The sequence below is a fragment of the Pristiophorus japonicus genome, chromosome 15 (genome assembly GCF_044704955.1).
Source record: "Pristiophorus japonicus isolate sPriJap1 chromosome 15, sPriJap1.hap1, whole genome shotgun sequence".
Classification (NCBI taxonomy): domain Eukaryota; kingdom Metazoa; phylum Chordata; class Chondrichthyes; family Pristiophoridae; genus Pristiophorus; species Pristiophorus japonicus.
The window spans coordinates 178,179,758-178,207,488 of NC_091991.1; the positions used below are offsets into that span (position 1 = coordinate 178,179,758).

Consider the following 27,731-nt stretch of genomic DNA (forward strand, 5'->3'; position numbering starts at 1 on the left):
AAATCTGCTGAGCTTTAAGGTATTGTTTTCTGCGAAAGAATATTGTATCTGTCATATACTGCAAAAATTAAATATCACTAGTTAACGGTAAGTTTTTGTGGGGGGGGGGTCTGAGAGTCGCACTTTTATTCTTGTAGCACAGCAGTAAATGAAATGCTCTATTTACTTTACGTTGACTTGAACAGTCAGCAGAAGGTAGCATTCACAAACTTCCTCCCATCCCATTGTAAATTGTCCATTAGGTTTGCAATCAATACTCATCAAATAGAGCTGTACATAACGCTGCAGTGCTGATGGGCAAATAGGTATTTGGAATGGCAGTCGATTCAGTGACTGTGCACTACTGCAGTGTTGGTTGTGTTGTTTTCCAAGCTACTGCAGTGCCTGGTGCATTGCAGGGAATAGAACAACACTGGGAAAACTCCAGACACATTAGAAGAACCTGTATGTAACCTGTTGTCTCTTTCCTTATGTTTAGCGCTTTGGCTGAGCTGTGGTACTTCAACATCGGGTAATTGTAGTTTCTGGGTTCTCCACTGTAGCATCCAGAAAAACTAAAAGCTGCAAACCAATGTATTATACCATAAAAGGAAGGCTGACCCAAATCAATGAAACTTCCACAAAATAGGATTGGAAAAACAATTGCTTTGAGGATATTAACGGAAGATCAGAGTGAAAGCTCCTGAATCAGTGATCACACTGCTTTTAAAAAGAAAAAAAAAATTGTTGATTTTGACCAGTGCTTACATTAGAACTGTGCCAGTTTAAGCAGCTGCTGATCGGTGCAATAGAGCAGGGGATAACACCGGCTCCAGTCCCGTTTCATTCAGCTCTTTGATCTGAGCTACATGAAGGAGGCAGGAACACTGGCTACAGCCCCTCTCCTTGGGACCAAGGGAAACATCAGAGGGGAGAATCTCAATCCTTTTTGGTTCCAAACTACCTGTGAAGGGCTGGGAGTACAGTGGGGTGGTTCCTATGACTGTTCCACTTTGTAGATTTGGAGGGGTGGCAGTCTATTCATGTAACATTGATGCTGTTTCTGGGTTTCAGGCCCCTCCTGAACCAAGCAAAGGAATAGGCTGTTGTACAGTTGAGAACGAGAAAGCAAATACAGTTCACACCCAGGGATGCAGAATCTGTGATTTATCACCAAGCCAGATATTGTCTGCAGCTTGCTGCAATTCTTGATTGGCAGACAACTGTCCAGATGTGAGTGTGGGAGGGCTTTCTTCCCAGGCTTGCTATTTTGATCCCACCCTAAACTATTCTCCAGGGGCCCAAGTTTCCACATGATTTGCGCCTGATTTTTAGGAGCAACTGGTGGAGAACGGACTATCTTAGAAATCGCAATTCTCCACGTTTTTTCTGCAGTTCTAGTCAGGTAGAACAGTTCTACTTTGGAACAGAATTTTTTCTTCAAAAGGGGGCGTGTCCGGCCACTGACGCCTGATTTGAAAGTTTCCACAGTGAAAACGTACTCCAAACTAAAGTAGAATGGAGCAAGTGAAGATTTTTGTAGAACTGAAAAAACCTGTTCTACACATTAAAAAATCAGGCGCAGGTTACAAATTAGGCGTCCAGAACGAGGTGGGGGGAAGGGAAGTTATTAAATTTTATAATAAATCCTTATTTATACTTCTACAAATATTATACAAATAAATCCAACCTGAATAAATATTTATAAGCAAAGAAAAGATTAAATAAACCATCTTCCTACTTGTGTGAAAGTGCTTCAGGCAGGCCTTTCGGGACCGAAGGCTGAACGGGCCGGCCCGAGACTTCAGGCACCAGATTTACAGGTAGGTGGCGTTGGGTTGGGTCAGGTCGGGGAGGTTCGGTTTGGGTCGAGAGAGAGAGGGGGAGAGAGGGGGATCAGGTCGGATCCAGTCCGGGAGCGGGGGTCGGGAACAGGAGCGCGGGTCAGTCGGGGGGGGGGGGGGCGGGTGCGCGCGGGTGTCGGGTCTGGTCCGGAGGCAGGGTGCGGGGAGCGAGTGTCGGGTCTGGTCCGGAGGCAGGGGGGAAGCGGGTGTCGGGTCTGGTCGGGAGGGGGGGGGGGGGGGGGGGGAGCAGGAGCTGGCCGTGGGAGGAGCCTTATTCACACAGCTCCAGTGAGGCCATTCGGCCAGGGCTAGGGGGCTGCGTGCTTCGGGCCCCTCCCACACAGTTCGGTACCTGGAGCTACTGCACTTGCGTGCCCACTGTAGCGCGCATGTGCAGAGGTCCCGGCACTGTTTTCAGTGCAGGGCCCTGGCTCCGCCCCCCTACAGCTCGTGCTGGCTGTGCCGAGGGCTAGAGGACCTGCAAGTAGGTGGAGAATACCGAGGATTTTTTTAGGCGCACTTTGTGGCGCGAAAAACGGGCGCCCAGCTCGGAGGGGCGCCCGTTTTTTTTCTTGTGGAAACTTGGGCCCCAGAAGTTATAATTGGTGAATCCTCTGGATGTATGCTTCACTAAATGGGCAGTTTCTGGATAGCCTGTGATGTCACTGATTATCTTTACAACAAGGATCTAATACATCCAAGTTTTTAAAATTCACTGAGCAGCAAGTCTAGAGAAAGAAAAGGCCATTTGGTTCATCAAGCCTACTCCATTTCAGAAAGAAAGATTTGCATTTATTTATATAGGGTCTTTCACAACCTTCAGATGTTCAGAAGTGGACGACAGCCAACAAAGTACTTTTTTAGTTACTGTTGTATTGTCTGAAAGACAGTATTCTTTCAGTCGTGCACTAGAGTATCAGCCTGCATTATGTGCTCCAGTCTCGAGTGGGTCTTTGAACCTACTACCTTCTGACTCGGGTGAGACTGCCACCCACAGAGCCACAGCTGAGCATGGATTTATGAAAGGGAAATCATGCTTGACAAATCTTCTAGAATTTTTTGAGGATGTAACTAGTAGAGTGGACAAGGGAGAACCAGTGGATGTGATGTATTTAGACTTTCAACAGGCTTTTGACAAGGTCCCACACAAGAGATTGGTGTGAAAAATTAAAGCACATGGTATTGGGCGTAATGTATTGACGTGGATAGAGAACTGGTTGGCAGACAGGAAGCAAAGAGTAGGAATAAACGGGTCCCTTTCAGAATGGCAGGCAATGACTAGTGAGGTACCGCAAGGTTCAGTGCTGGGACCCCAGCTATTTACAATATATATCAATGATTTAGACGAAGGAATTGAATGTAATATCTCCAAGTTTGCAGATGACACTAACCTGTGAGGAGGATGCTAAGAGGCTGCAGGGTGACTTGGACTGGTTAGGTGAGTGGGCAAATACATGGCAGATGCAGTATAATGTAAATAAATGTGAGGTTATCCACTTTGGTGGCAAAAATAAGAAGGCAGAATATTATCTGAATGGTGACAGATTAGTAAAAAGGGAGGTGCAGCAAGACCTGGGTGCCATTGAACATCAGTCATTGAAAGTTGGCATGCAGGTACAGCAGGCGGTGAAGAAGGCAAATGGCATGTTGGCCTTCATAGCAAGAGGATTTGCGTATAGGCGCAGGGAGGTTTTACTGCAGTTGTTACAGGGCTTTGGTGAGGCCACACCTTGAATATTGTGTACAGTTTTGGTCTCCTAATCTGAGGAAGGACATTCTTGCTATTGAGGGAGTACAGCGAAGGTTCACCAGACTGATTCCCAGGATGGCAGGACTGACATATGATGATAGACTGGATCGACTAGGCTTATATTCACTGGAATCTCAAAGAATGAGAGGAGATCCCACAGAAACATATAAAATTCTGACGGGATTGGACAGGTTGGATGCAGGAAGAATGTTCCTGATGTTGGAAGTCCAGAACCAGGGGTCACAGTCTAAGGATAAGGGGTAAGCCATTTAGGACCGAGATGAGGAGAAACTTCTTCACTCAAAGTTGTTAACCTGTGGAATTCTCTACCACAGAACGTTGTTGAGGCCAGTTAGTTAAATATATTCAAAAGGGAGTTAGATGTGACCCTTACGGCTAAAGTGATCAAGGGTTATGGAGAGAAAGCAGGAATGGGGTACTGAAGTTGCATGATCAGCCATGATCATATTGAATAGTGGAGCAGGCTCAAAGGGCTGAATGGCCTACTCCTGCATCTATTTTCTGTGTTTCTAGTACTTGGAGCTTGTGTGCAATGATGCTGTTGTGGACTTCCGCCACCATATGTTGGCCCCCGATTACTTTCCCCTGGCGAGGTGGGTGGGGGAAATCGACCACTGCTATTGATGTAGTACAGTTTAATACCACCATAACAGCCATCGATACCACTCTGAAAGGTGTCACTTGACCCCGAATCAGCTGCGTTCTATGGGGCGAGTCTTCAAATATCCATTTTTGGTGAGGGGGATTTCCAGGGACAAAGATTTGCAATTATACTGTGTCTAGCCATGCCTTGAAATGCGTGACATGCTATGAATTACTGTTGAAATTGCGGTGATTGTTGTGTAGGCAAATGCAACAACCACTTTGAATTCAACAATATCCTATAAACAGAAATGAGTTGAATGAGCAGTTGATCTCCTCTGGTAGGAGAATCTAGAACGTCTTCAAATTAGTGCCAGGCCATTCAGGAGTGAAATCGGGAAGCATTTATCACACTCGGCACAGTGGAAATGAGGAATTCTCCCCCAAAAGTATGTGAATGGGGGAAGAAATATCACCAACAGAATAGGATGTCCTGTGGATTGTTATGTGCAGTTTTCCTGGAAATAAGATCTTGCCATAGGAAACTTGATTTACCCAGAAAGGGTGCAATATTCTGAGGTTGTTTTTCAAAGATTCTGAATCTCGACAACATAAATGAGTCATTGCCGCCTGTTCACAAAGGCATGAAAATAAATCTGGGTTCATTCTATTTATAATCTGACTTCCCAAAGCATCATAGATTAGAATGGTTTGATCACCAGAAAGGACAAGAATGAATGCACAGAATGGGCTGCTTATCCATAAATGTGGTATTATGGGATAGGCAGTGGCACTACATAATGTGTTTGATGGATTTCTGCCCCATGTCATGTACTTGGATGATTGACCATTGCCAAGCTCGAGGAAGTGAAAATATAAAGACCAACTTCGTTTCTGGTGCAAACTTGTTCAGAAGGATTTCACAGCAGTTGTCAGAGGTTTAATCTGAAATGTAGCCTAAAAGGACATGGGTGAGGCTATGGTTAATATTTTGAGGAAGTGCGCACATAGGGTAGTTTAATCCGACGATCAATAACTCAATCTTTATTTGCAGCAGGCATGTCTGATGTCTATTGTGGGTGAAATATTCCAAGAGCATTTTGAGGATATTAATATTTGTCTGAGGAGCACTGTGCTCATAAGAGCTGAGTTGTGGTTTTTACGGTAATGCAGATGGACATTAATGTAATGCACATTGGAATAGGAAATGCTAAATGTGTATATCATGGAGACTTTGTTACTGAAGGGTGAAAGACAGATGGGTATGATTTTGAGTATACACTGAACCTATTTTGATGAAGAATTAAGGTGAAAGACCAAAAAAGCCTCAATGTAGGATACTACAGAGGGTGAAAGTAGATGAATCAAGTAGTTATTAGGTGATGTTGTGCTTTTAGTTTTCAAGGCTATGGATTGTAGGAAGAAAGGAATGGGAAATTTAGATCCATGGAAAGGACACTGATGATTCATTAGCTGAGAATGAAAGGATTGGAAAAGTGGGACTCTTGTTGGAACAGAGGGGATACAGGGGGAGCGGGAGACTTGGTAGAAATTTTCATTAAAATGTGCGGTTAAACGGGGAAAGATTGTTTATGCTTGCAAGTGATTCAGTAATTTTGGAGTGTAAATTGAGGTCTGTCATTAGAATAAATGTGGGGAGGGGGGCGCGGTGGTGGCAGGGGTAGTTAGTTCTCTTTCCCATCCCTGCCTTACTATAACTAACTTGAGGCAGAGGCTATAAGGAGCTATGCACTGGTTTGGCCCTATCAGGCATACTATGTACAATTCTGGTCACAAGCCTATAGTGGAGACATCTTAGTAATGGAGAGGGTATCACTACTACAACAAGACAGCTTGGGAATGCTTTACAGGGTTTTGGATAGCCAATGAACTCTCAGCTAGGGGAATGGAAGAGAGTCAGGAGGAGTTGAGGTTTTTGACGAGAATGGGGGGGATGTTGAGGGTGCGCCAAAATAGCCGAAGCAGTAGCCATTGATGGAGCGGAAGGAAATGGAGAACACTAAATAGACTGATGTTGGAGTACTGATAAGGTCCAGGAACATGGTGGTGGAGGAGATTTCTGAGGTGTGGATGGAATTTGAAGGTTTAATTTAGAATCTTGGTTGACTCTCTGGGGCTTGGGAAGCATATGGAGTTTGGCAAAATGGATAAAGGCAGTTGTGGGCCTTAGCGAGGGCAAGGACACAGATTGTTGCTTTCTGGTTGACGTAGTTTACGAATTGGAGGCTGTTGAGAATATTTTCAAGTTCAACTGCAAGATGGTGATGAATAAGGGCTTCTGGGTTCGGGCGGCAGGCAGGGTGGGGGCACGTTGCCTAGGTGAAAGGAAGCAGTTTTGGAGAGTGATTCAGATGTGGTAGAAGCCGAGCTTAGTCGTGCAACGTGTCAAAGGTTTGGCACCTTCTGGGATAAGTCTGGGAGGGAGATGACAGGAAGGCTTAGTTTGTTCCTGCAAAATCTACAATGACCCATTGGCTTTTGAGCTACAAGCGCAATCTGGGATGGCAGGAAGTTTTTATAATGGAGATCAGGAGATTTTTTTGAGGTGTTCACGATAATAGCTGGTATCTATAAACAATCATGGATTTTATAGGAGGGCACAGATTCCAGAGGAAGATGAACAGTTTCGAGGATGATGAGTATACGGCACAGGGTCACGTTGGGACTGGATAGGGTTGACAAATTCCAAAAGAACTAGATGAATATTTGGAACAGAAATAAAGTGGTCTCTTCTAGTCCTGTTTATTTCCTACGTTCCTAAAATAATTAGTATGGGATCAAAAGAAGTAAATGCCAACTGTTGCATTTGAAAAGAGCCTCCATTTGGACCCATGGTCAGCTTTGTCGATAATGTAGTGAAACTGCTGATCTGGCCTAAGGCTTTGCTGCCTGGGACTGGCTTACTAGAGTGCCCTTGTCCAGGTAAGCACCTGGACCGTCATACCTGTCGAAGTGCCAAACATCTTGTTGCAAGTCAAAGTACTTGGGAAGCAAACCAGTAGATCAGAGAGGTACAGTAGCACATCGTTGACATCTCTTTGAATTTTGTGCTCCTGACTTGCAACCTAGGTCATTGGTATATCATCTTTGGCCAGTACTCGTGGCAGAGAGCTTTGCTGCAGAAGCAACTAATGATGGGTGGACAGCTGTGTTGCTGACGTCTAAATAACTTGAAGGGTTCAAACAATTCATTAGTTCGGAGTACAAACAGAATAATCTTTTAAAGTGGAACTCCACATGAATGATCAGGAAGGTCTACAAATATATATTCCCACTTTATGGATGTAAATGAATTTGACGCATAAAACAGCAGCACGTGTGTTAATGCTGGAAATTAAATCAAAACTGGAAAAGCAGAGCAATCATAACATTTTGGTATAGACCATTGGTGCTGACAGCTTTACATGCTGATGGGTCTGTTGTGCAGCACTTTCTGTGCTCCTTCATAATTCTCTAATCCCTGCAAATATTTCTCCATCACTAATCTCTAGGCTTTCTTGTACCTCCTGGTTTTGTGTTTTTCACCATTTTGTTAAGCACATCTGCCATTCCCTTATCCTCTATTGTCACCAACACTTTGAGCCATCATCTTTTACCACACACTTTCTTGATGAACTTATTAAAATAAAACCGAAGTATCATATTTGACCCTGAAATGAGCTTCCGACCACATATCCGCAGCATGACTAAAACCACCTATTTTCACCTCCATAGCATTGCCTGCCTCTGCCCCTGCCTCAGCTCATCTGCTGCTGAAACCCTCATTCATGCCTTTGTTACCTCTCGACATGACCACTCCAATGCACTCCTGGCTGGCCTCCCACATTCTACCCTGCGTAAACTTGAGGTCATCCAAAACTCGGCAACCCGCGTCCTAACTCGCACCAAGACCCGTTCACCCATCACCCCTGTGCTCGCTGACCTACATTGGCTCCCGGTTAAGCAATGCCTTGATTTCAGAACGCTCATCCCTGTTTACAAAACCCCCTCTGGTATCGCCCCTTCCTCTCTCTGCAATCTCCTTCAGCCTTACAACTCCCTAAGATGTTTGCGCTCATGTAATTCTGCCCTCTTGAGCATCGCTGATTATAATCGTTCAACCATTGGTGGCTGTGCCTTTAGCTGCCTGGGCCATAAGCTCCGGAACTCCCTGCCTAAACCTCTCTGTGCCTCTACACCTCTCTCCTGCTTTAAAGACGCTCCTTAAAATTTACTTCCTCATCTGCTGTAATGTGGCTCGGTGTCAAATTTAGTTGTTTTTTATTAACGCTCCTGTGAAGCGCCTTAGGACATTTTACTATGTTAAAAGCGCGATATGAATTGTTGCCTTCCATACCATACCGTTTTCAATTTTTTTGATACTTGTTTTTGCTGTCCTTATTCTCTCGGTCACTTTCTGTTGCTCATTCAATCTTTATTCTTTTTTATATAAACCTTTTATATATAAGTAAACCTTTTTTATATAAACCTTTTTTATATAAACCTTTTTTTTTAAACACTGTCCTAATGACTTGTAAGCAAACACCTGAAGTCTTCCTTTTCCCCACCAGGTGTATGTACATGGGTTCCAAATTTCTGTTTTGTAACCAGTAACTTTTCTTGCATCGATTTCCCCTGTTTATTTGTGGATCCCTCCCAACTTATTTGTTCTTCTTCAAAAGCAGCTTTCTTTAAATTGGTTTGTGATCCTCTTCTCTCCTCTTCAAGCCTAACAGTTTTATCATGGTCAGTATTTCTGTGCTGATACTCTTGCTACCAGATCGCAAATTATTTCTGGCTCAGTGCTCGTGACTAAGTGAAGTATCACCTGCATCATTGCAGAGTTGAAAATGTGCTGCTTTTGAAAATGACTGAATACATTTAATAAATCTATTCCCTTTGCCACTTATGCTGTTTATTCCTCTCCAAACCTTTACGCAGGTTGAAATCTCCCAGTGATGCCATATTTTCTTCTTGAGGCCTCATTCATCTGCATATGTATACATTCCTCCAAGTCTGGAATACTTAGATCTCTGCTCCTCCAATTCTGGCTTCTGAGGGTTGTAGGGCTGGTGAAGGTTGCAGAGGTAGGGAGGGCCGAGGCCATGGAGGGATTTGATAGTAAGGATGAGCATTTTAAAATCAAGCCATTGCTGAACCAGGAGCCAATGTAGATATGCGAGTTCAGGGGTGATGGGTAAACGGGACTTGGTATGAGTTAGGATATGTACAACAGAGAAAAAACAGCCTTTTCTATTTTATTAATCCTTTTTAAAATCCTGGTATTACTCCCAATCTTGCCTGAGCAACAGCCATAGTCTCACTATGACTTCCACTTTGGTAGGAAAAATAAAAAAGCAAATTTATTATTTAAATGGGGAAAGATTACAAAATGCTGTAGTACAGAGGAATCTGGAGGTCCTTGTTCATGAAACACAAAGTAAGCATGCAAGTACAGCAAGTAATTAGGAAAGCAAATGGAATGTTGGCCTTTATTGCAAGGGGGATGGAGTATAAAAGTAGGGAAGTCTTGCTACAACTGTACAGGGCGTTGGTGAGACCACACTTGGAGTACTGCATACAGTTTTGGCCTCCTTATTTAAGGAGGGATATACTTACATTGGAGGCAGTTCAGAGAAGGTTCACGAGGTTGATTCCTGAGATGAAGTGTTGTCATATGAAGAACGATTAAGCAGGTTGGGCCTAAACTCATCGGAGTTTAGAAGATTTGAGAAGTAATCTTATTGAAACGTATAAGATTCTGAGGGGGCTTGATGGGATAGAGGCAGAGAAGATATTTCCCCTTGTGGGGGAATCTAGAACTAGGGGACATAGTTTCAGAATAAGGGGTCGCCCATTTAAATCGAATTTCTTTTGAGGTTCGTGAATCTTTGGAATTCTCTATCCCAGAGAGCTGTGGCGGCTGGGTCATTGATTTTATTTAAGGTGGAGATAGACAGATTTTTGAAAGATAAGGGAGTTGAGGGTTATGGGGAGAGAGCAGGGAAGTGGAGTTGAGGCCAAAATCAATGGCGGAGCAGGCTCGAGGGGCCAGATGGCTTGCTCCTGCTCTTATTTCTTATGTCCTTGTGACTCCATTCTATCCTTCAATCTGCTAGTACAGAAAATAATCAGAAAGGCCTTTATATCTAAAGCATTAGAATACAAGGGGGTAGAAGTTATGCTGCAGATATACAAAACCCTTGTGAGGCCACTCTTGGAGTACTGTGAGCAGTTCTGGGCACCACACCTTCAGAAGATATATTGGCTTTGGCAGAAGTGCAGCATGGGTTTACCAGAATGATACCCGGACTTCAGGGTCAAGTTACGAGGAGAGATTGCACAAATTAGGTTTATATTCCCTAGAATTTAGATGGTTAAGGGGTGATCTGATCAAAGTTTTCAAGACATTAAGGGGAACAGATAGGGTAGATAGAGAGAAACTTTTTCCACTGGTTGAGGATATTAGAACTAGGGGGCATAGCCTAAAAAATAGAGCCACATCTTTTCAGGAGTGAAATTAGTAAACAGGGGTAGTAGAAATTTGGAACTCTTCTGCAATTGATGCTAGATTATTAATTTTAAATAGATTGATGGCTTTCTGTTAAATAAAGGTATTGAGGGATATAGGCCAAAGGTGGGTATATAGAGTTGGGTCGCAGATCTATGGTATGATTCTAGATCAGTCATGATCTCATTGAATGGTGGAACAGGCTCGAATGGCCTACTCCTATTCCTATTATTTGTAATACTTCTAGCCATTGATATACCTTGTTTGTTTTGAATGTTTCTCCCTTTCAGCTTTCTCCTCATTTAGCCTGCATGCCTCTAATTTACTATCTTGCTTAACGTGTACAAATGTGTCCCTCTTTTCCTTCCCCATCAATTCCCTTTCCCCCTAGCTTGCTATATTTGTTCAAGTGGGAACCAGTGATTTCTGGCTAATCTCCTTGTCTTTCCTGAGGTTTTTCCATCTGTTCGATTTATGTCCCAGTTGAGAGGTAACACTCCATTGTGGACTCTTGGTGATGGCTGCCACAAATGTCTCTCCATTGGTTCTGCTTGGGTAAAGGCTCTCTGTGCTCCTGAACTGTTCCGAATGCTCCAGGCAGTCTACAATCCTCCCTTTCCTGAAGCCTTGCATTGAAGTGTCTAATTGTTTTCCTAATTGTCCCAATGCGTGGCACTGGGAGTAATTCAGAGATCACTTCCCGAGGCTTGACTTTTTAATGTAGCAACCAACTCCTTTTTGCAAAACTCTATCCAATGTACTTTGTTCTACACGGCCCATTTCTATTAGTGCGCGGTATTTATAATGGGGCAGCCAGTGAGCGGCCTGCGCGGGATCTTTCTCTTACTGCACAGCTTCGAAGGAACATTGCCCCACCCTATTCTTTCCTATGTCATTGTTTAAGTGGCTGATCTCCTTCTTTCCTGAGGTTTTGCCAAATGTTCGATTTCATGTTCCAGTTGGGAGGCAATGCCCCATTCTGGACTCTTGCTGATGGCTGCAAAAAAGGCTGTTCCCTTCTCTAAATTGTCACCCATGGCTACCATTTGCCTGTTCTTGGGAGGTAACTTCATTTTTTTTTTCCACCGTCTGTAACCACTTGTTCCATGGTGCCATGATCCTGCTTATGATTATTCTCTCCATGTCTACATCACAGGCTTTGATTTGAACTATTTTTGTTTTTTAAAAACTTGGTAATTACAACAAACAGTACTGATATAAATGGGGGAAATAAAACCTGTTGTTCTCCATGACACCCCACAGTCACAGTGAAGCAAGCTGGAGAAGGCGGGACAGTGCGGGACCTGAATTTTAATGTCAATTTAGCCCTGTGATTAACATGCATATTTTTATGTATGTTTGTTCCTGTATTTGATGGCTTGAAACAACAGAATGCAACTCTTTAAAAATGTGTGTATGCAGCTTTATAGAGTTCTCCAACCTACTCATGGAATACTTGTTTTTTTTTTTAATCCTTTGGGTGCAGATTGCAGTATCACTTATGCTTTGAATTGTTACCTGTCCCTGCAAATGAATGGTGGTAGATTGCTTGTGTGAAATGGCTCCATATCTTGTGATTGTTCCAGCGCCGTTTGTCCTCTAACACGTGTGTTTCTTTTTTCAGGCAAAATCCTGCATTTGTCACATGTGTGGCGCTCACCTCAACCGACTCCATTCCTGCCTGTACTGTGTCTTCTTTGGCTGTTTCACCAAGAAACACATACACGAGCACGCAAAGTCCAAGCGTCACAACTTAGGTGAGCTCGTGTCCGGCATCTTTACCTTGTCTTTCATTAAAGGCAGCCTTACCAGAAGTGGTAATTTCACTGCAGTTACTGTATGACAATGTTGCGTCTGATTAGATCACATTCTACTTGAAACTAACAATCTTCCAACTTCTATGCGTCAATTTCTTCCGTTAAAATTTAGTTTGACTATTTTAATGGTTTCTCTTGAGTTCCACTTCATTTTCTGACTAGCTAATTTTATGAGCATCATTAATAATGCTAAGGATTAAATGATTATTTCACTATTGTGAATCTGGTTATGTTAAAATAATTTAATTTCTGTGTGCAACAAAGAAAATAAATGCTTTGCCAAACATGGTAGAAGCGGCATTCGGATGAACATGAGTCAGTGCTAGACAATAATTCAAGCTTACAGCTTGACCACATACCCTCCCTGCCTCCATTGAACCAGTCAAAAAATTAGTTTACACGGTGAATAGGGATAGTGGGCATAGGAACCCAGAAGCCATGAAAATGCAGGACATGGCAATTAACAGCAATGGAAAAGGATTGAACTAAATAAATGGATTGAGGGAGAGAAAGATGAAATTGAAGAATGAAAATACATTTTTAATGAGGTACGTTGTTTTTCATTTATAGCACACCTTCAATGCTATAAATAGTTGCTCCATGCAGAAATCTTCATCACAGCTACCCTTAATGATGAATTGGGGTGAGGTACCATGGTACTCATGATAACAAAGCTTGTTTTTGCAGTAGCTCTGTCTGCGAGATTGAGACAGACTGAAAATTAGCAAAGATACTGGTGGAGGGCCATTAGTTTGCTTTTATTAAATACTTGTAGAAAATGCGGGGGACTGTAAAACTGAACTGGATGCCAGAATCAAGTCACAATATTAAAAATCATTTGTTTTAGCATCCTCTATACTCCAATACAAGTCATCATCATAGGCAGTCCCTCGGAATCGAGGAAGACTTGCTTCCACTGCTGAAGTGAGTTCTTTGGTGGCTGAACAGTCCAATACGAGAGCCACAGACTCTGTCACAGGTGGGACAGACATTCGCCAAGGGAAGGGTTGGATGGGACTGATTTGCCGCATGCTCCTTCCGCTGTCTGCGCCTGACCTCTTACATGCTCTAGGTGTTGAGATTCGAAGAGCTCCACGCCCTCCCGGATGCATTTTCTCCACCTCGGGCGGTCTGCAGCAAGGGTCTCCCAGGTGTCAGTGGTGATGTCGCACTTTACCAGGGAGGCTTTGAGGGTGTCCTTGTAACGTTTCCGCTGCCCACCTTTGGCTCGTTTGCCGTGAAGGAGCTTCGCATTTGCTTAGGGAGCCTCGTGTCTGGCATGCAAGCTATGTGGCCTACCCAGCGAAACTGGTCGAGTATGGTCAGTGTTTCAATGCTGGGGATGTTAGCCTGGACGAGGATACTGATGTTGGTGCACCTGTCCTCCCAGGGGATTTGCAGGAACTTGCGGAGACATCATTAGTGATATATCTCCAGCAACTTGAGGTGTCTTCTGTACATCGTCCATGCCTCTGATCCATACAGTAGGCCGGCTATTACTACAGCCTTGTAGACCATGAGCTTGGTGGTAGATTTGAGGGCCTGGTCTTCAAACACACTTTTCCTTAGGCAGCCAAAGGCTGCACTGGCGCACTGGAGGCGGTGTTGAATCTCCGCATCAGTGTCTGCCTTTGTTGACGAGTAGCTATACCATGAATGGAGAATTGAAAAGGCATTAACCCTTTCAGACAGCTGTTGAACTGGGACTATTGTCTGTGCTGTAATCAATGGGTTGTCTTCTTTTTTCCTTCGTTGCCAAATTCATTCACTCTTGTATCCTTTTTATATTTTTCAAATACTTGTCCAGTTTCATTTTAACTGATCAAGTTTGTGCTTCAGCCACTTGTGGTGAAACATTCTACGTCCCAATGACCTTTGTACAAACATTTTTTTCTCTAACTTCTTCATTCTTGTGATTCCGACTCTGCCTTCTCAGTTTTCTCATCAATAGAAAAGGATAATGTCTCATTGCCTGTATTGTTCCAATGAACATTTGCTGTGCCTTTCCATGATTCTAATATCCTTCCTACAATGGGAACCCAGAATGGTTTAACCATTGATCAATTTCATGCGATATTGTATTCACTGCCCCAGAATCCAAATTGTTTATGCATGTCCTTTTTCTATCTGCAGTGCATATGTACATCCAGTATATTTCCCTTGTGATTTCCTCAAGACAAATTCCATCACATTAGTCAACTATGATGTGTTTCTTACAAATCCATGCTGATTAGCCCATGCTAACTGCTTTTCTAACTGCTCAGTAATTTCATCCTGTATTCTGGACTCTAGGATTATCCACAACCAAAGTAAGGTGAACTGACCTCATTTCCTGACTTATACTTTTCCTCTACTCTTGAACAGGATGTAAAATATGCTGCGCTACAATCTTTTGGCATGCTCTCCATTTCCGAAGAGTTTGGGAAATAATAAACCGTGACTTGACTCTCTCATTCCAACCCTTCTTCACTATTTGGGCTTGGTGACTTTTTTTTCCTAATTTTAATCCCATTAACTTTTCAAAAACAGTTTCTGTTTGAGTATTTGGTTCAAAGCTCTTCTTCATCCTCTTGAGCTAGTCCTATAGATCCCCATTGATCTTCTTTTGAAAATGCGGAAGCGAAGGATGGTAAAATATCAATTAACTATATTGGACATTAGGAGCTTAAAGTACAGGGCTGGAAAAAGCTATATAGTTCACCTTACCAGTTCCAAAACACTTGCGCACAATCTGTCTCCCGCACGCGCTCCTCTTTTTATATTCTAAAACTCTTGTGACAACGCCCAGTCTTCCATTAGCCTTTCTGATTGTTCAAATCTCCCCCATAAGTTAATTTTAATGACCTAAATACCTGACCTGCTAAATTCTTTCGTTGCCTATCCCTCCTTGTGCTTCCCTATTTAGAGAGGTTTTAAGGATGACAGATAGGACTACAAAGTGTACTTTGTTAAATCTGCTTCTGGGTTATTTGGTGGAAGCATGAACATGCTTCAGGAGAAGCTGATAAAGACTGTGGAGCAAGAGTTGAATTTGGAGTCCACCAGAGATTATGACGCAACTGATCGAGAACATGCATGACTGGGAGCCAAAAGCCTTGAAGAGAAATTGCATTTCCTATTTAAAATTGGTGAGAATGCTGTTTTATATAAAAACACTGAACACTTTTTAGTTTCCCTAACTGCCAACCCAGTTGAGGTTAAATATTGGAGGTTATTGTTGATGTGCGGGCCTGAGACAACTTGTCAAGCAGCAGAAATCATCAGAGACCTTTTTGAAGTAATAATTCTGTTGAGCAGTAATCATAAATCAGAAGAGTTTCATATCAGCAATAAGTGCAAGTGATTGTTAACTTTTAAAAGAAGCCATTGTGTGTGCAATAAAACTGCAAATACTGTGGTGAGGTACCTGTAGATCCAGTACATCTTTAGTTCTGTTTCTTTAAAGGCCACTGAGTTAGAAAGGACTTGACAGAAACACACAGCTCTCTGGAGATCCTGCACATCTTGGGACCGTCAAATGAGAAATTCCGCCCATGCGCAAAATTTTGAATGGGCTGCGCAGCCTGTTAAAGGGGCCATGCACCCAAAAAAAGAATTAAAGGGAACATTGCTTGGCAGAGCTGATTCATGAAGCACAACGCCAATTTGTATTACCAATATTGTTCCTCAATTCATGCCAATTTTAACAATTTAGAAGTTCACTTTAAGGTTACTAGGTTACCTCCATTCGCCCCACTTCATTGTGAAGTAATCCATTTCTTGTACCCTTTCATTTCTGAAACACGAATTTAAGATTTCATGATTTGTACTTATGGCTGTCAAACATGGAGCAACTGAAACTTTAGCTTGTGATGGTCCCAGTTATGCTGCAAGGATGGATTTGAGAATTTAAATTCCTACAAGTGGCAATTTATAAATTGTGGAATCTTGCAGTAATTTTTTTGAAAATAGTCCAGCATCATATGCATTATGTCACCAGGGAAACTGCCGATTCTAAAACCCCAATGTTCAGTTCTAAAATAAGTTGTATGGCAGAGGATGAAGTACAGAATAGTGCAACAATTTTTGATTTTCTTGCGCTGTATGGTATGATTTTGAGAGAGGCCAGAGGCCATTCGGCCCATTGTGCCAGTGCCAGCTCTTTGAAAGAGCTATCCGACTAGTCGCACTCCGCTGCACTTTCCCCATAAGCCCTACAAATGTTTCCCTTTTTGAGTATGCCCTTTTGAAAGTTACTGTTCAATCTGCTTCCACCACCCCATCAGGCAGTGCATTCCAAATCATAAACGAGCTGGGGCCGAAATTGCCATCTGCCCAGGGATAGTTCGAATTATGTGATGAATTACCGCCTGAGTCGATGGGACGAAGAATGGAGGGAAATTACCCTTTTTTCTTTTTAAAAAAAAAAATCATCGGTGCGGAAGGCGGGCGGCATCAGTGCTGCGCTGAGCACGTCAGCGCGACACAAACCTGCTGCGATGCGCTGACGCGTATCGACGTCCTTCCCCTTCACTTAAAGGGGAGAGACGTTGCGAGGCCTACGTCGAGCCCACTGACCCACCAGGGAGGGTTTCGCCGCTTGTGGATTAGCACAGCATCAGATTCAGGGTTGATCATTTTTAAACATTTTCACGGGATGTGGGCGTCGCTGGCAAAACCGGCATTTATTGCCCATCTCTAATTGCCCCTTCAGAAGGTGGTGGTGAGCTGCCTTCTTGACAACTGAATGGCTTGCTAATTCATTTCAGAGGGGCAGTTAAGAGTCAACCACATTGCTGTAGGTCTGACTAGATAATGGGGGTATATTTCCTTTCCAAAAGGACATTCGTTAACCAGATGGGTTTTTAAGACAATCTGGTACTTTCATGGTCACCATTACTAGTACTAGCTTTTTATTCCAGATTTATTTAATTAACTGACTTTAAATTCCCCAGCTGCCATGGTGGACCTCTGGATTACTAGTCCAATAACATAGCCACTATGCCACCGTTCCCGTGAATGACAATCATTTGTTTTGGTTTGGAACTGTAATCTCTTAACCTCATTTTATGTTCACCAATCTCGCTCCCCTTCGATGCTGTTAGTCCTGTGTATGGCATGTTGTACCATTGTACAGTATTCATACAGTACAGCAATGCTTCCGGCAGTGCACTGCCAGCACAGCTGCAGTGTGCCACTATAGTACAACACAGTGCAGCAATCCACAAATCTCTGCAGTGTTGCACGGAATACTGTAGCCGGAGGAATAATTCCCTGATGTAACACTCCCAAGAGGGAACGCTTCTTTAGAAACTGGGGACCTATAGCGTGGGGTTTTTCCATTTGCCAAAATTAATGGATGTAAAATTGCAGGCTATGAGCCAATGATTGCCTGAGATGCTCTTCCTGCTGGGATTATCAAATCACCCCTATAATGTACTGCACACACTAAACACAGTGCATGGTATAACACAGTGCAGTCTGCATGTGATGCGGTGCTCTGTGGAGTAGGAAATTGAAGTGCTATTGCTGGGAGGGAAGCACAGATGGTGTTCGTGTTCAGATGATTTTTGTACCTGCTTCCTTTTGAAGCACACAAATGAAAGTGTTTTCAGCAGCTGCCATAATTTTGTACAAACCTGAATTCTTGTATCAATGACACTGGACACGCTCTTCCTACGAGCTTTTGTGCTGCTGCAAAGTGAACGGCTACAATTCGGATACTCTGTGCTATGTCTGCTGGATTTCCATTCTTTTATAAGCTGTTCATGCATAGAAAGTGGGGCTGGAGGAGTTGCTGGCTGCATTATGTTCATTCGTGAGTTGTCTTTTTACAGCGTCTGGTTGTTCTTTACTGGACGAGCTGAGCTCAGTGGGTAGCACTTGCCTTTGAGTCAGAAGATTGTGCACTCCAGCATCCTGGGTATGTAATCTAGGCTGATATTTAGTGTAGCACTGAAGGAGTGCTCCAGTGTCTTCCTTCTGCCATTTCTGATGTTTCAGACAGATGAATTTAGAGTAGGGAGTTCACCTGGTGTCCTGGCCACCTTTCTTCTCAGTACCTGGCTAATTTCCCCACCATAGGTGGAATAAAGACGGAACTTGCATTTTATATAGTGCCCTGGGACTGTCCCAAAGCGCTTTACAGCCAATGAAGTACTGTTGAAGTGTAGTCACTGTTGTAATATAGAAAATGCGGCAGTCAATGTTCTACTTAGCAAGCTCCCATAAACAACAATGTAATAATGACCAGGTAAATCTGTTTGTGATGTTGGTTGAGGGATAAATAGTGGCCAGGACACCAGGGGATCGAACCTGCTCCTCTTTGGATAGTGCCATGGGATCTTTTACGACCACCTGAGAGGCAGGGCCTCAGTTAATGCCTCATCCAAAGGACCACGCCTCCGACAATGCAGTACACCCTCCGAACCGCACTGATGTGTCAGCCTAGATTATGTGCTCAAGTCTCTGGAGTGGGATGTGAATAGAATTTGTATGTTTCATTGTGTATTCTGTTTCTTCTTCTTGGAGATGAACTGGTATTTCATGTAATTTGGTGCCAGCTTGCTGTCTTGCAAAAGCAGCTGCTGGGTTTTTGCCTTTGCAGCAGTGACCACATTTCCAAATGATTCATTGTAATGTGAATCACTTCACGATGTTTGAAAGATAAGGTGCCAAATAAATGCAAGTCACTTAATATTGCAGGGTATTGTGGACAGGAAGGGTTTTGCTCCGTGACTCAGCAAGAGACTAAACATTTCACAATGGCAAGTGTGAATGATGCCAGCTGAAGCTGCCCACCAGCTTTGTGGAGCTGAAAGAAACCCAAATGGCACTTTTATTTAAAAAAAAAAAAAAATATTTCATTGAATGTTAAATAAATACATTTTGATCCATCTTAAGACTCATGTTTTATTGTCTATTTCCTCCCCCCTCCTGTAATTTTTTTCGTGGGACTGCTTATCCTAACCCCTATCCTGCAATCCCAGGAGATACAAGACTGAATTCTGAAATCCCAGGATCACAGCAGGAAACCTAGATTGCAATCCTACATGGTACACAAGTGTGCAGGAGCAGAATCCTGTATAGGCATTGTAGCATCTGGTGTGGAGCCATGGGATACTACATTGGTGTAGAATTGCACAATACTGTGTGGGAACTAGTGTAGTGCAACGTCATTAAATTCTACCACGAGGGATTTTCATCTGTTTTAAATGATTCCTACACCTTTTTTAAAAAAAAAAACATTGTGTGGGGTTAAGTGTGAACTGGTCTGTTTGTTCTCCAGCTGCTAAGTAAACTGAATGTTGTGCTGTTCTTAAAACATGGGATTCAGTGGAGTTAAAGCTAATATAGGCTTGAATGTTGACGTGTCGAAATACTGTTGCTGTGGTAATATGTGGAAGTCCTGTTTCCTAGGAAACAGTTGAAGCATTTGTAACGAAGGTAGAATTCAAGATGGCCCACAGCGAAGTAGTCAGAGTACCCTTAACACCAGGTACCAATAGAAATAAGTAATGTACTTGCAAGAGAGACTGTAAACTTGAGGTCATCCAAAACTTTGCTGCCCATTTCCTCACTCGCACCAGGTCCCATTCACCCATCACCCCTGTGCTCATTGACCTACATTGGCTACTGGTTAAGAAACATCTGCTTTAATATCTCTATGTGGCATGGTGTCACATTTTGTTTAACGCTCCTATGAAACGCCTTGGGATATTTCACTACGTTAAAAGCGCTATATAAATACTTCTAGTTGTAATAGTATTGTGTCCTCGTTGTGGAACTCTGTAGAAAAGTGTGACCTACTAGCATAGGCTTTTATGATTTGAGGGGCATTAGGGTGGGAATTCACATTTGTCACGGAAATGCACCCTGACCCCAGACAACTTTCCGGCCTCAAGAGGTGAGTCCCCAACCTGCACTTGGCCATCATCCCACATTAGGAAGGACTTGCTGTTGCAGGCTATGAGGAGGAGGAAGAGGCTGTCTCCGTCGGAGGAGGCAGGCACTTGACTGAAGAAAATGTTGAATTTAAATTTCATGCGGCCGCGGAGGCCTGTGCCCAGAGTGTGCTTTAACAGACCCTTTCACGATTGTTCCTGGCTCACTGCGCTGAACTTTGCATGCTGGTTGTCGGAGCTTAACATGAGGCTAGTGTCCAATGTTTGAACTGGGCAAATAGCAGGACATACAGCGGAGGCTATGTCACACATTGGGATGTGATTTGAATGCATCGCCCACATGGGCAGGTGTATCTTGTACCAGTAGGCTCTCACTCCAGGATGTATCGTTGTGGTACTGTGTGACAAAATCTAGTGTCTATAGTTGTGGTGCTTTATTAGGAACGAGTTTTTGTTTTTTTACACATAGGGACATGAAATTGAAAAATGGTGACTACTCGGCTGGGAAGTATCCCTCCACGAAGGTGATGTAACAACGGTCAGCTTGCTCACACCTGATGGAGGCAGGGAGTTAAGTTGCAGGCATATTTGTAGCATAATCCATTAGCCCACCTGGCCCATCCCTTTTATTTATGGCCATCAATAGAACCTGTCTGGACCATGTTTATGACCAGTCTGTATCCAACTGATAAAAGCTCTGGCCATTTTTTTTTTGAATGAGCACTTTTCAATCCTTTCTGATGTGTTTTTTAAAAGTGCAAAGGACAAAAACTGGACACATTACTCCAGGAACTGGGTTTACTGGTGCTTTATAGAGTTGGTATAATCTCCGACGTGTGAGTATCATTGTGTTCTATAATGCCAATTTGTCAGCCGGTTCAAAGTTTCTTAGGATGCAGAAAAGATCATGGAGCAGCTTATATGATATGTTCACAGAAGGTGGAAAACATTGTGTACGTCTTTTGAAATGAGGAAAAGCAAATGAAGTAAATTTTAAAAACATTATTAGACTTGAAAAGAAACCAGAATGAAAGACTTGTGTTTATATAGCTCAACACATCTCCTTAAATGTCACATACAATTAATTAAAGTGCATTGACTGTTATGCGGACAAACACGACAGCCATTTTGAACACCAGCAGCAAGCAATGAGGGGAATGAGTCGTTGATTTAGTGGTTGAGGAAGGATTGTTGAGCAAGACTGGGAGAACTCCCTGCTCATCGATGGGGAGATTTTAAATGTTTTCCTTCTTGGAGAACTGATATTTGGGTCCTCTGTCGTCAAACCAATCTTGATGCTTATATTTGCTGATTAGCGTGTAAAAGAATAAACTTATTTCTGGTGTCCCTTCAAGAATTGGCATTTTCTTGTGATTTCAGCTCCAGGGCTGCTTGCCTGATTTTTTTATTTTCTGGGAATGTTCTCTGGATCCGTGTGTTTAAAACTCCAAACTTTTGTAATTTTTCTTTGCATCAACGTTATTTTGCGATGGTGGCTATTTTGGAGTGAATTCGTCCACTGCAGCCGCCTTCCCCATGTGTGGCATGCTGGTTAATGTTGCTGTCTTGGTACTGACTGGAATGGAGTCCTTCAGATGACTTGTCGAGAATGTGGGGGCATCTACGTAGTTTGGAATGTATCTTGAGGATGAGAAATGCATGCCAGGCCAGACTGAATAGAATAATCATTCACCAAACTGGACCCCTTTCTGATGCAACAGTGATTCTCGATTGTGTCCATGTTTACCAGTCTGACTCCAACCTGATGGTATTTAACCTAAGCTCAGGTCAGCTCATCCCAAGTGAACCTTAAAAAAACCCCAACTCTCTTTGGTCACATAATTGCTTCTTGGTCTCATTAACATTAGTCATAGTGGGAGTGTAAGAAGGTTGGTGAAATGCTTTTTGACTAAGATTCATTAGTCAATCATTAATGTCTGTGACTATCTTATACAACTTAATGAACGGTAAAGAACCATGTTGGCTTAATTCTGTTTATTTGTACTCTTTACACATTGTATTCAGAATGGTATTGAAGTATAGTCCATAAATAAATCCTGTTCAAAGGGAGTTAGTTGCTTGAAAAAGAGTAGTATTAAGAGTGAAGCAAGCAGGTGAATGAGGTTAGACAAGCTGATTCATGGAAAAAAGCACTGGTTTAAACTTGATGGGTCAAGTGGCCTGTTTTGTTAGTGTTGCATTCCATGATGAGAGGGGATCTCATAGAAGGATGAGAAGGGTTCTCATAGAAACATAAAATTCTGACGGGACTGGACAGGTTAGATGCAGGAAGAATGTTCCCGCTGTTGGGGAAGTCCAGAACCAGGGGACATAGTCTAAGGATAAGGGGTAAGCCATTTAGGACTGAGATGAGGAGAAACTTCTTCATTCAGAGTTGTTAATCTGTGGAATTCCCTACCGCAGAGAGTTGTTGTTGCCAGTTCATTGGATATATTCAAGAGGGAGTTAGATATGGCCCTTACGGCTAAGGGGATCAAGGGGTATGGAGAGAAAGCAAGAAAGGGGTACTGAGGTGAATGATCAGCCATGATCTTATTGAATGGTGGTGCAGGCTCGAAGGGCTGAATGGCCGACTCCTGCACCTATTTTCTATGATTCTAGCCTCTCTTGAAAATGTGTAGCCTCTATGGACCTCAGTCTGTTGACCCTTTTTCTAATCTTGTTTTTCTCGCACATGATCAGAGCAGCTCAGTATTTGGGGTATTCCGATCTTTAAGCCCCAGCTCCATGTTCTGACAGCGCAAGCTTTATGAATATGTTTTATTTTTCTTCTTTTTTTTTTGTTTTGACTGCATACGGAGCTGCCCAACATTTGTGGTAGACTAGCTGGACTTTGTGAAACTGACTTTGAGCTGCTTTTTTGGGACATGACCTGGAACAGTGCTATCCCCGAGTGCTGCAGTGTGTTCATGCAGCTTTTTGCGTTAAATGAGGGACTGTGCTGAAACCATCAATGTGCAGGTCTGATTATCTTCACCAGTTGCTTTGCATGTAGAGTGGAGGAGACTCTACAAAGGGGTGTCACCACTTCTTTGACTTCATCCATTGATGCCAGTGATTTGACTCCAGTTACAATGGATTGCTGTTAGGTTGGTGTGCTAACTCATCTGTTTAGTTTTTCACCTAGCGCTCTTCATCTTGCGGTGGTGGTTTTTAAGTGAAACCATCACTCATTGAGTTCGCCTCTCGCTGTTGCCTCATTGACTTGGTGGCTGATGACATTGAGTTTCTCATCTGTAACTCTGGGTTTGGGTTCCTCATTACTAATATTCTGGCAGAACTCCAGTTACCGCTCCTACCGTATTCACCAGTGCAACTCTGACACATCTGGCTGGTCTTACCCAGATGCAAACAATTATGACCGAGCACTATTTCTCGCTCACTGCCCGAATAATAACTTGCCTGTTTGCCCTTTACTTAATTGATTCATTAATCACCTTCCAGCCTTTTGGTTTATAGCCTATTATCAACCAGATGGACAATATCTGCCATGGCTTCCACTTTATCCAGGCAGAATCTCTGTAGGATTCAAGCCACAGTTAAAAATAGCTCCACCAGACTTCATTATATTTGTCCAAGCTGTTAACTTGCAGCACACTTAGTGAAGATGTAAAGAGTAGACCAGGTAGCTGCTCTGTAGATAGTTCAGATTGTCATTGATCGGAGCTTAATATAGATAATAGTGACTGCACAGGTTGTCCCTCATTGCCCACTAGCTGATAACAGTATAGAATAGTATACTGACCAATGATGACTTTATTTTAATCAGCGGAATGCTTATTTGTCCAGCAGGGAGCACAGACTGGGTAAATTGGCAACACCTGAGTTTATGCAGTTTTAGCGAAGTTGAGAAATGAAGGCTCTATTTACCCAATGGATGTAGTTTAGTCATGTGTCGTATTAGCTTGGCGTCATTTGTATTTTGTCCATGCATGGTACTGTCAATTTCAAATAATTTCAGATTGAATGAGACTTGGGAAATGTTGATGATCAAGAGTAGAAAAGTACAGTTGGGTGGAGTTTAAGAGGAGGTTCATCCTTTCTGTACTTTCTAATTTTCTTTACCTCACACCAGAACAAATTTCTAAAGAAAATATTTTTTTTGAAAAGGTGACAATTATTGTTGACCCCTTAATCAATGTGTTTGAGAATTTACTCTTGGTTTTCTTTCTCTCCCTTAGCCATAGACCTCTTGTATGGAGGTATATATTGTTTTATGTGTCAAGATTATATATATGACAAAGACATGGAACAAATTGCCAAAGAAGAACAAAGAAAAGCATGGAAGTTGCAAGGTATGTGGTGCTGGTGCAGCAGGTTTTTTTTTGTTTCAATTCATTTTGGGGAGGAGTATAATGGATGCTTTCTGATGGGGAACTGTGGGAAAACAATCAGGAAGATCCGATAACCTGGTCAAAAGTCAGGAGAATTATTGAGATATCCCTCATCTGATTGGGATAACTAAGCACAAGAAAACTGAAGAAAAAGACCATTTGGTGCATTGAAGCTCATCCCTCCTATACCTAAATTTTCCTATTACAGTATCCAGGTAATATAGGACAGGGTGATTTGGTGTGGCATACCATCGTATCTGCCAGCTAACAAGAGGTTATCCAGTCTAATCCCACTTACCAGCTCTAGGTCCGTAACCCTGCAGATTACGGCCCTTCAAGTGCCCATCGAAGCATCTTTTAAATGTGGTGAGGGTTTCTGCATCCACCACCCTTTCAGGCAGTGAGTTCCAGACTCTCACAACCCTCTGCGTGAAGATGCCTCCCCTCAAATCCTCTCTGAATCTTCCACCAATCACCTTTAAAACTATGCCCCCTCGCAATTGACCCCTCTACCAAGGGAAATAGGCCCTTGCTATCCACTATATCCAGGCCCCTCAAAGTTTTGTACACTTCAATGAGGCCTCTTCTCAACCTCCTGTTCCAATGAGAACAGACCCAGCCTATCCAATCTGTCCTCATAGCTAAGATTCTCCATTTCAGGCAGCATCCTAGTAAATCTCCTTTGCACCCTCTAGTGCAATCACGTCCTTCTATAAAACGGTGACCAGAACTGCACGCAGTACTCCAGCTGTGGCCTAACCAGACTATTACACAATTTAAGCATAACCTCCCTGCTTTTGTATTCTATGCTTCAGCCAATAAAGACAAGCATTCCATATGCCTTCTTAACCATCTTATCCACCTGGCCTGCTACTTTCAGGGATCTGTGGACAAGTACTCCAAGGTCCCTTTGTTCATCTACACTATTAACATACGAACAGGAAATCGGAGGCCATATGGCCCCTCGAGCCTGCTCCGCCATTCAATAAGATTATGGCTGATCTGATCATGGACTCAGGTACACCTCCCTGCTTGCTCCCCATAACCCCTATTCCCTTATCGTTTAAGAAACTGTCCATTTCTGTCTTACATTTATTCAATGTCCCAGCTTCCACAGTTCTGAGGCAGTGAGTTCCACAGATCCACAACCCTCAGAAGAAATTTCTCCTCATCTGTTTTAAATGGGTGGCCCCTTATTCTAACATCATGTCCTCTAGTTCTAGTCTCACCCATCAGTGAAAACATCCTCTCTGCATCCACCTTGTCAAGCCCCCTCATATTCTTATACGTTTCAATAAGATCACTCATCATTCTTCTGAGTTTCAATGAGTAGAGGCCCAACCTACAAAACCTTTCCTCCATAAGTCAACCCCCTCATCCCCACAATCAACCGAATGAACCTTCTCTGAACAGCCTCCAAAGCAATCATATCCTTTCATAAATATGGAAACCAAAACTGCACGCAGTATTCCAGGTGTGGCCTCACCAATACGCTGTACAGCTGTAATAAGACTTCCCTGCTTTTATACTCCATCCCTTTTGCAATAAAGGCCAAGATTCCATTGGCCTTCCTGATCACTTATTGTACCTGCATACAAATCTTTTGTGTTTCATGCACAAGTACCCCCAGGTCCCGCTGTACTGCAGCACTTGGCAATCTTTCTCCATTTAAATAATAACTTGCTCTTTGATTTTTTTTCTGCCAAAGTGCATGACCTCACACTTTCCAACATTATACTCCATCTGCCAAATTTTTGCCCACTCGCTTAGCCTGTCTATGTCCTTTTGCAGCTTTTTTATGTCCTCCTCACCCATTGCTTTTTCTCCCATCTATGTATCGTCAGAAAACTTGGCTACGTTACACTCAGCCCCTTCTTCCAAGTCGTTAATATAGATTGTAAATAGTTGGGGCCCCAGCATTGATCCCTGCGGCACCCCACTCGTTACTGATTGCCAACCAGGGAATGAACCATTTATCCCGACTCTGGCTAGCAAATAGAAAACAATCTTCTATCCATGCTAATATTACTCCCAACCCCATGAACTTTTATCTTGTGCAGTAACCTTTTGTGTGGCACCTTGTCAAATGCCTTCTGGAAGTCCAAATCCACCACATCCACTGGTTCCCCTTTATCCACCCTGTTCATTACATCCTCAAATTCCAGAAGATTTGTTGAGCATGATTTCCTTTTCATAAATCCATGCTGACTTGGACCGATCCTGTCACCTATAGTCCCTCGACTATCCACTGTTGGAATATTGTTATTGCCCTCTACTGTAAAGACTGATACAAAATACTTGTTTGTTGTTTCTGTCATCTCCATGTTCCCCATTACTAATTCCCAGATCTCGTTCACTAAGGGACCAACATTTACTTTAGCCACTTTTTTCTTTTTATATACCTATAAAACGCTTGCTATCTATTTTTATATTTTGTGCTAGTTTGTGATAGTCTATCTTCCCTTAATTTTTTTAGTCATTGTTTGCTGGCTTTTAACAGCTTCCCAATCTTCTGTCCTCCCACTAGTTTTTGGCCACTTTGTATGCTCTTGTTTTTATTTGGATACGTCCTTTATTTCTTTAGTTAGCCGCGGATAGCTATCTTTTCTCTTGCACCCTTTCCTCCTCACTGGAATATATTTTTCTCAAGTTGTGAAATATTTCTTTAAATGTACACCACTGTTCATCAACTGTCCTGCATTTTAATCTATTTTCCCAGTCCACTTTACCCAACTCTGCCCTCATACCTTCATAGTCTCCTTTTATTTAAGCTTAGTACGCTGGTTAGAGATCCAACTTTCTCACCCTCCATCTGAATTTGAAATTCAATCATGCTATTGATCACTCATTCCAAGCGGATCCTTTACTCGGAGATTGTTTATTAATCCTGTCTCTGCACAGGACCAGATTTAAGATAGCCTGCCCCCTGGTTGGTTCCGTTACATACTGTTCAAGGAATCCGTCCATTATGCACTCTATGAACGTTTCC

At 42.8% G+C, this 27,731-nt stretch overlaps 1 protein-coding gene across 3 annotated transcripts in view; it reads left to right on the forward strand.

Annotated features, from left to right (window-relative positions):
- usp22 (ubiquitin specific peptidase 22) overlaps positions 1 to 27,731 on the forward strand; it is a 114,838-nt gene that overhangs the window by 40,322 nt on the left and 46,785 nt on the right. For 2 of the 3 annotated variants that reach the window (XM_070901362.1, XM_070901361.1), the window contains exons 2-3: positions 12,312 to 12,444; positions 24,590 to 24,703. In XM_070901362.1, the coding sequence (XP_070757463.1) occupies positions 12,312 to 12,444; positions 24,590 to 24,703 (247 nt within the window). The remainder of the gene's footprint in view (positions 1 to 12,311; positions 12,445 to 24,589; positions 24,704 to 27,731) is intronic. The other variant, XM_070901363.1, reaches the window with a different exon arrangement.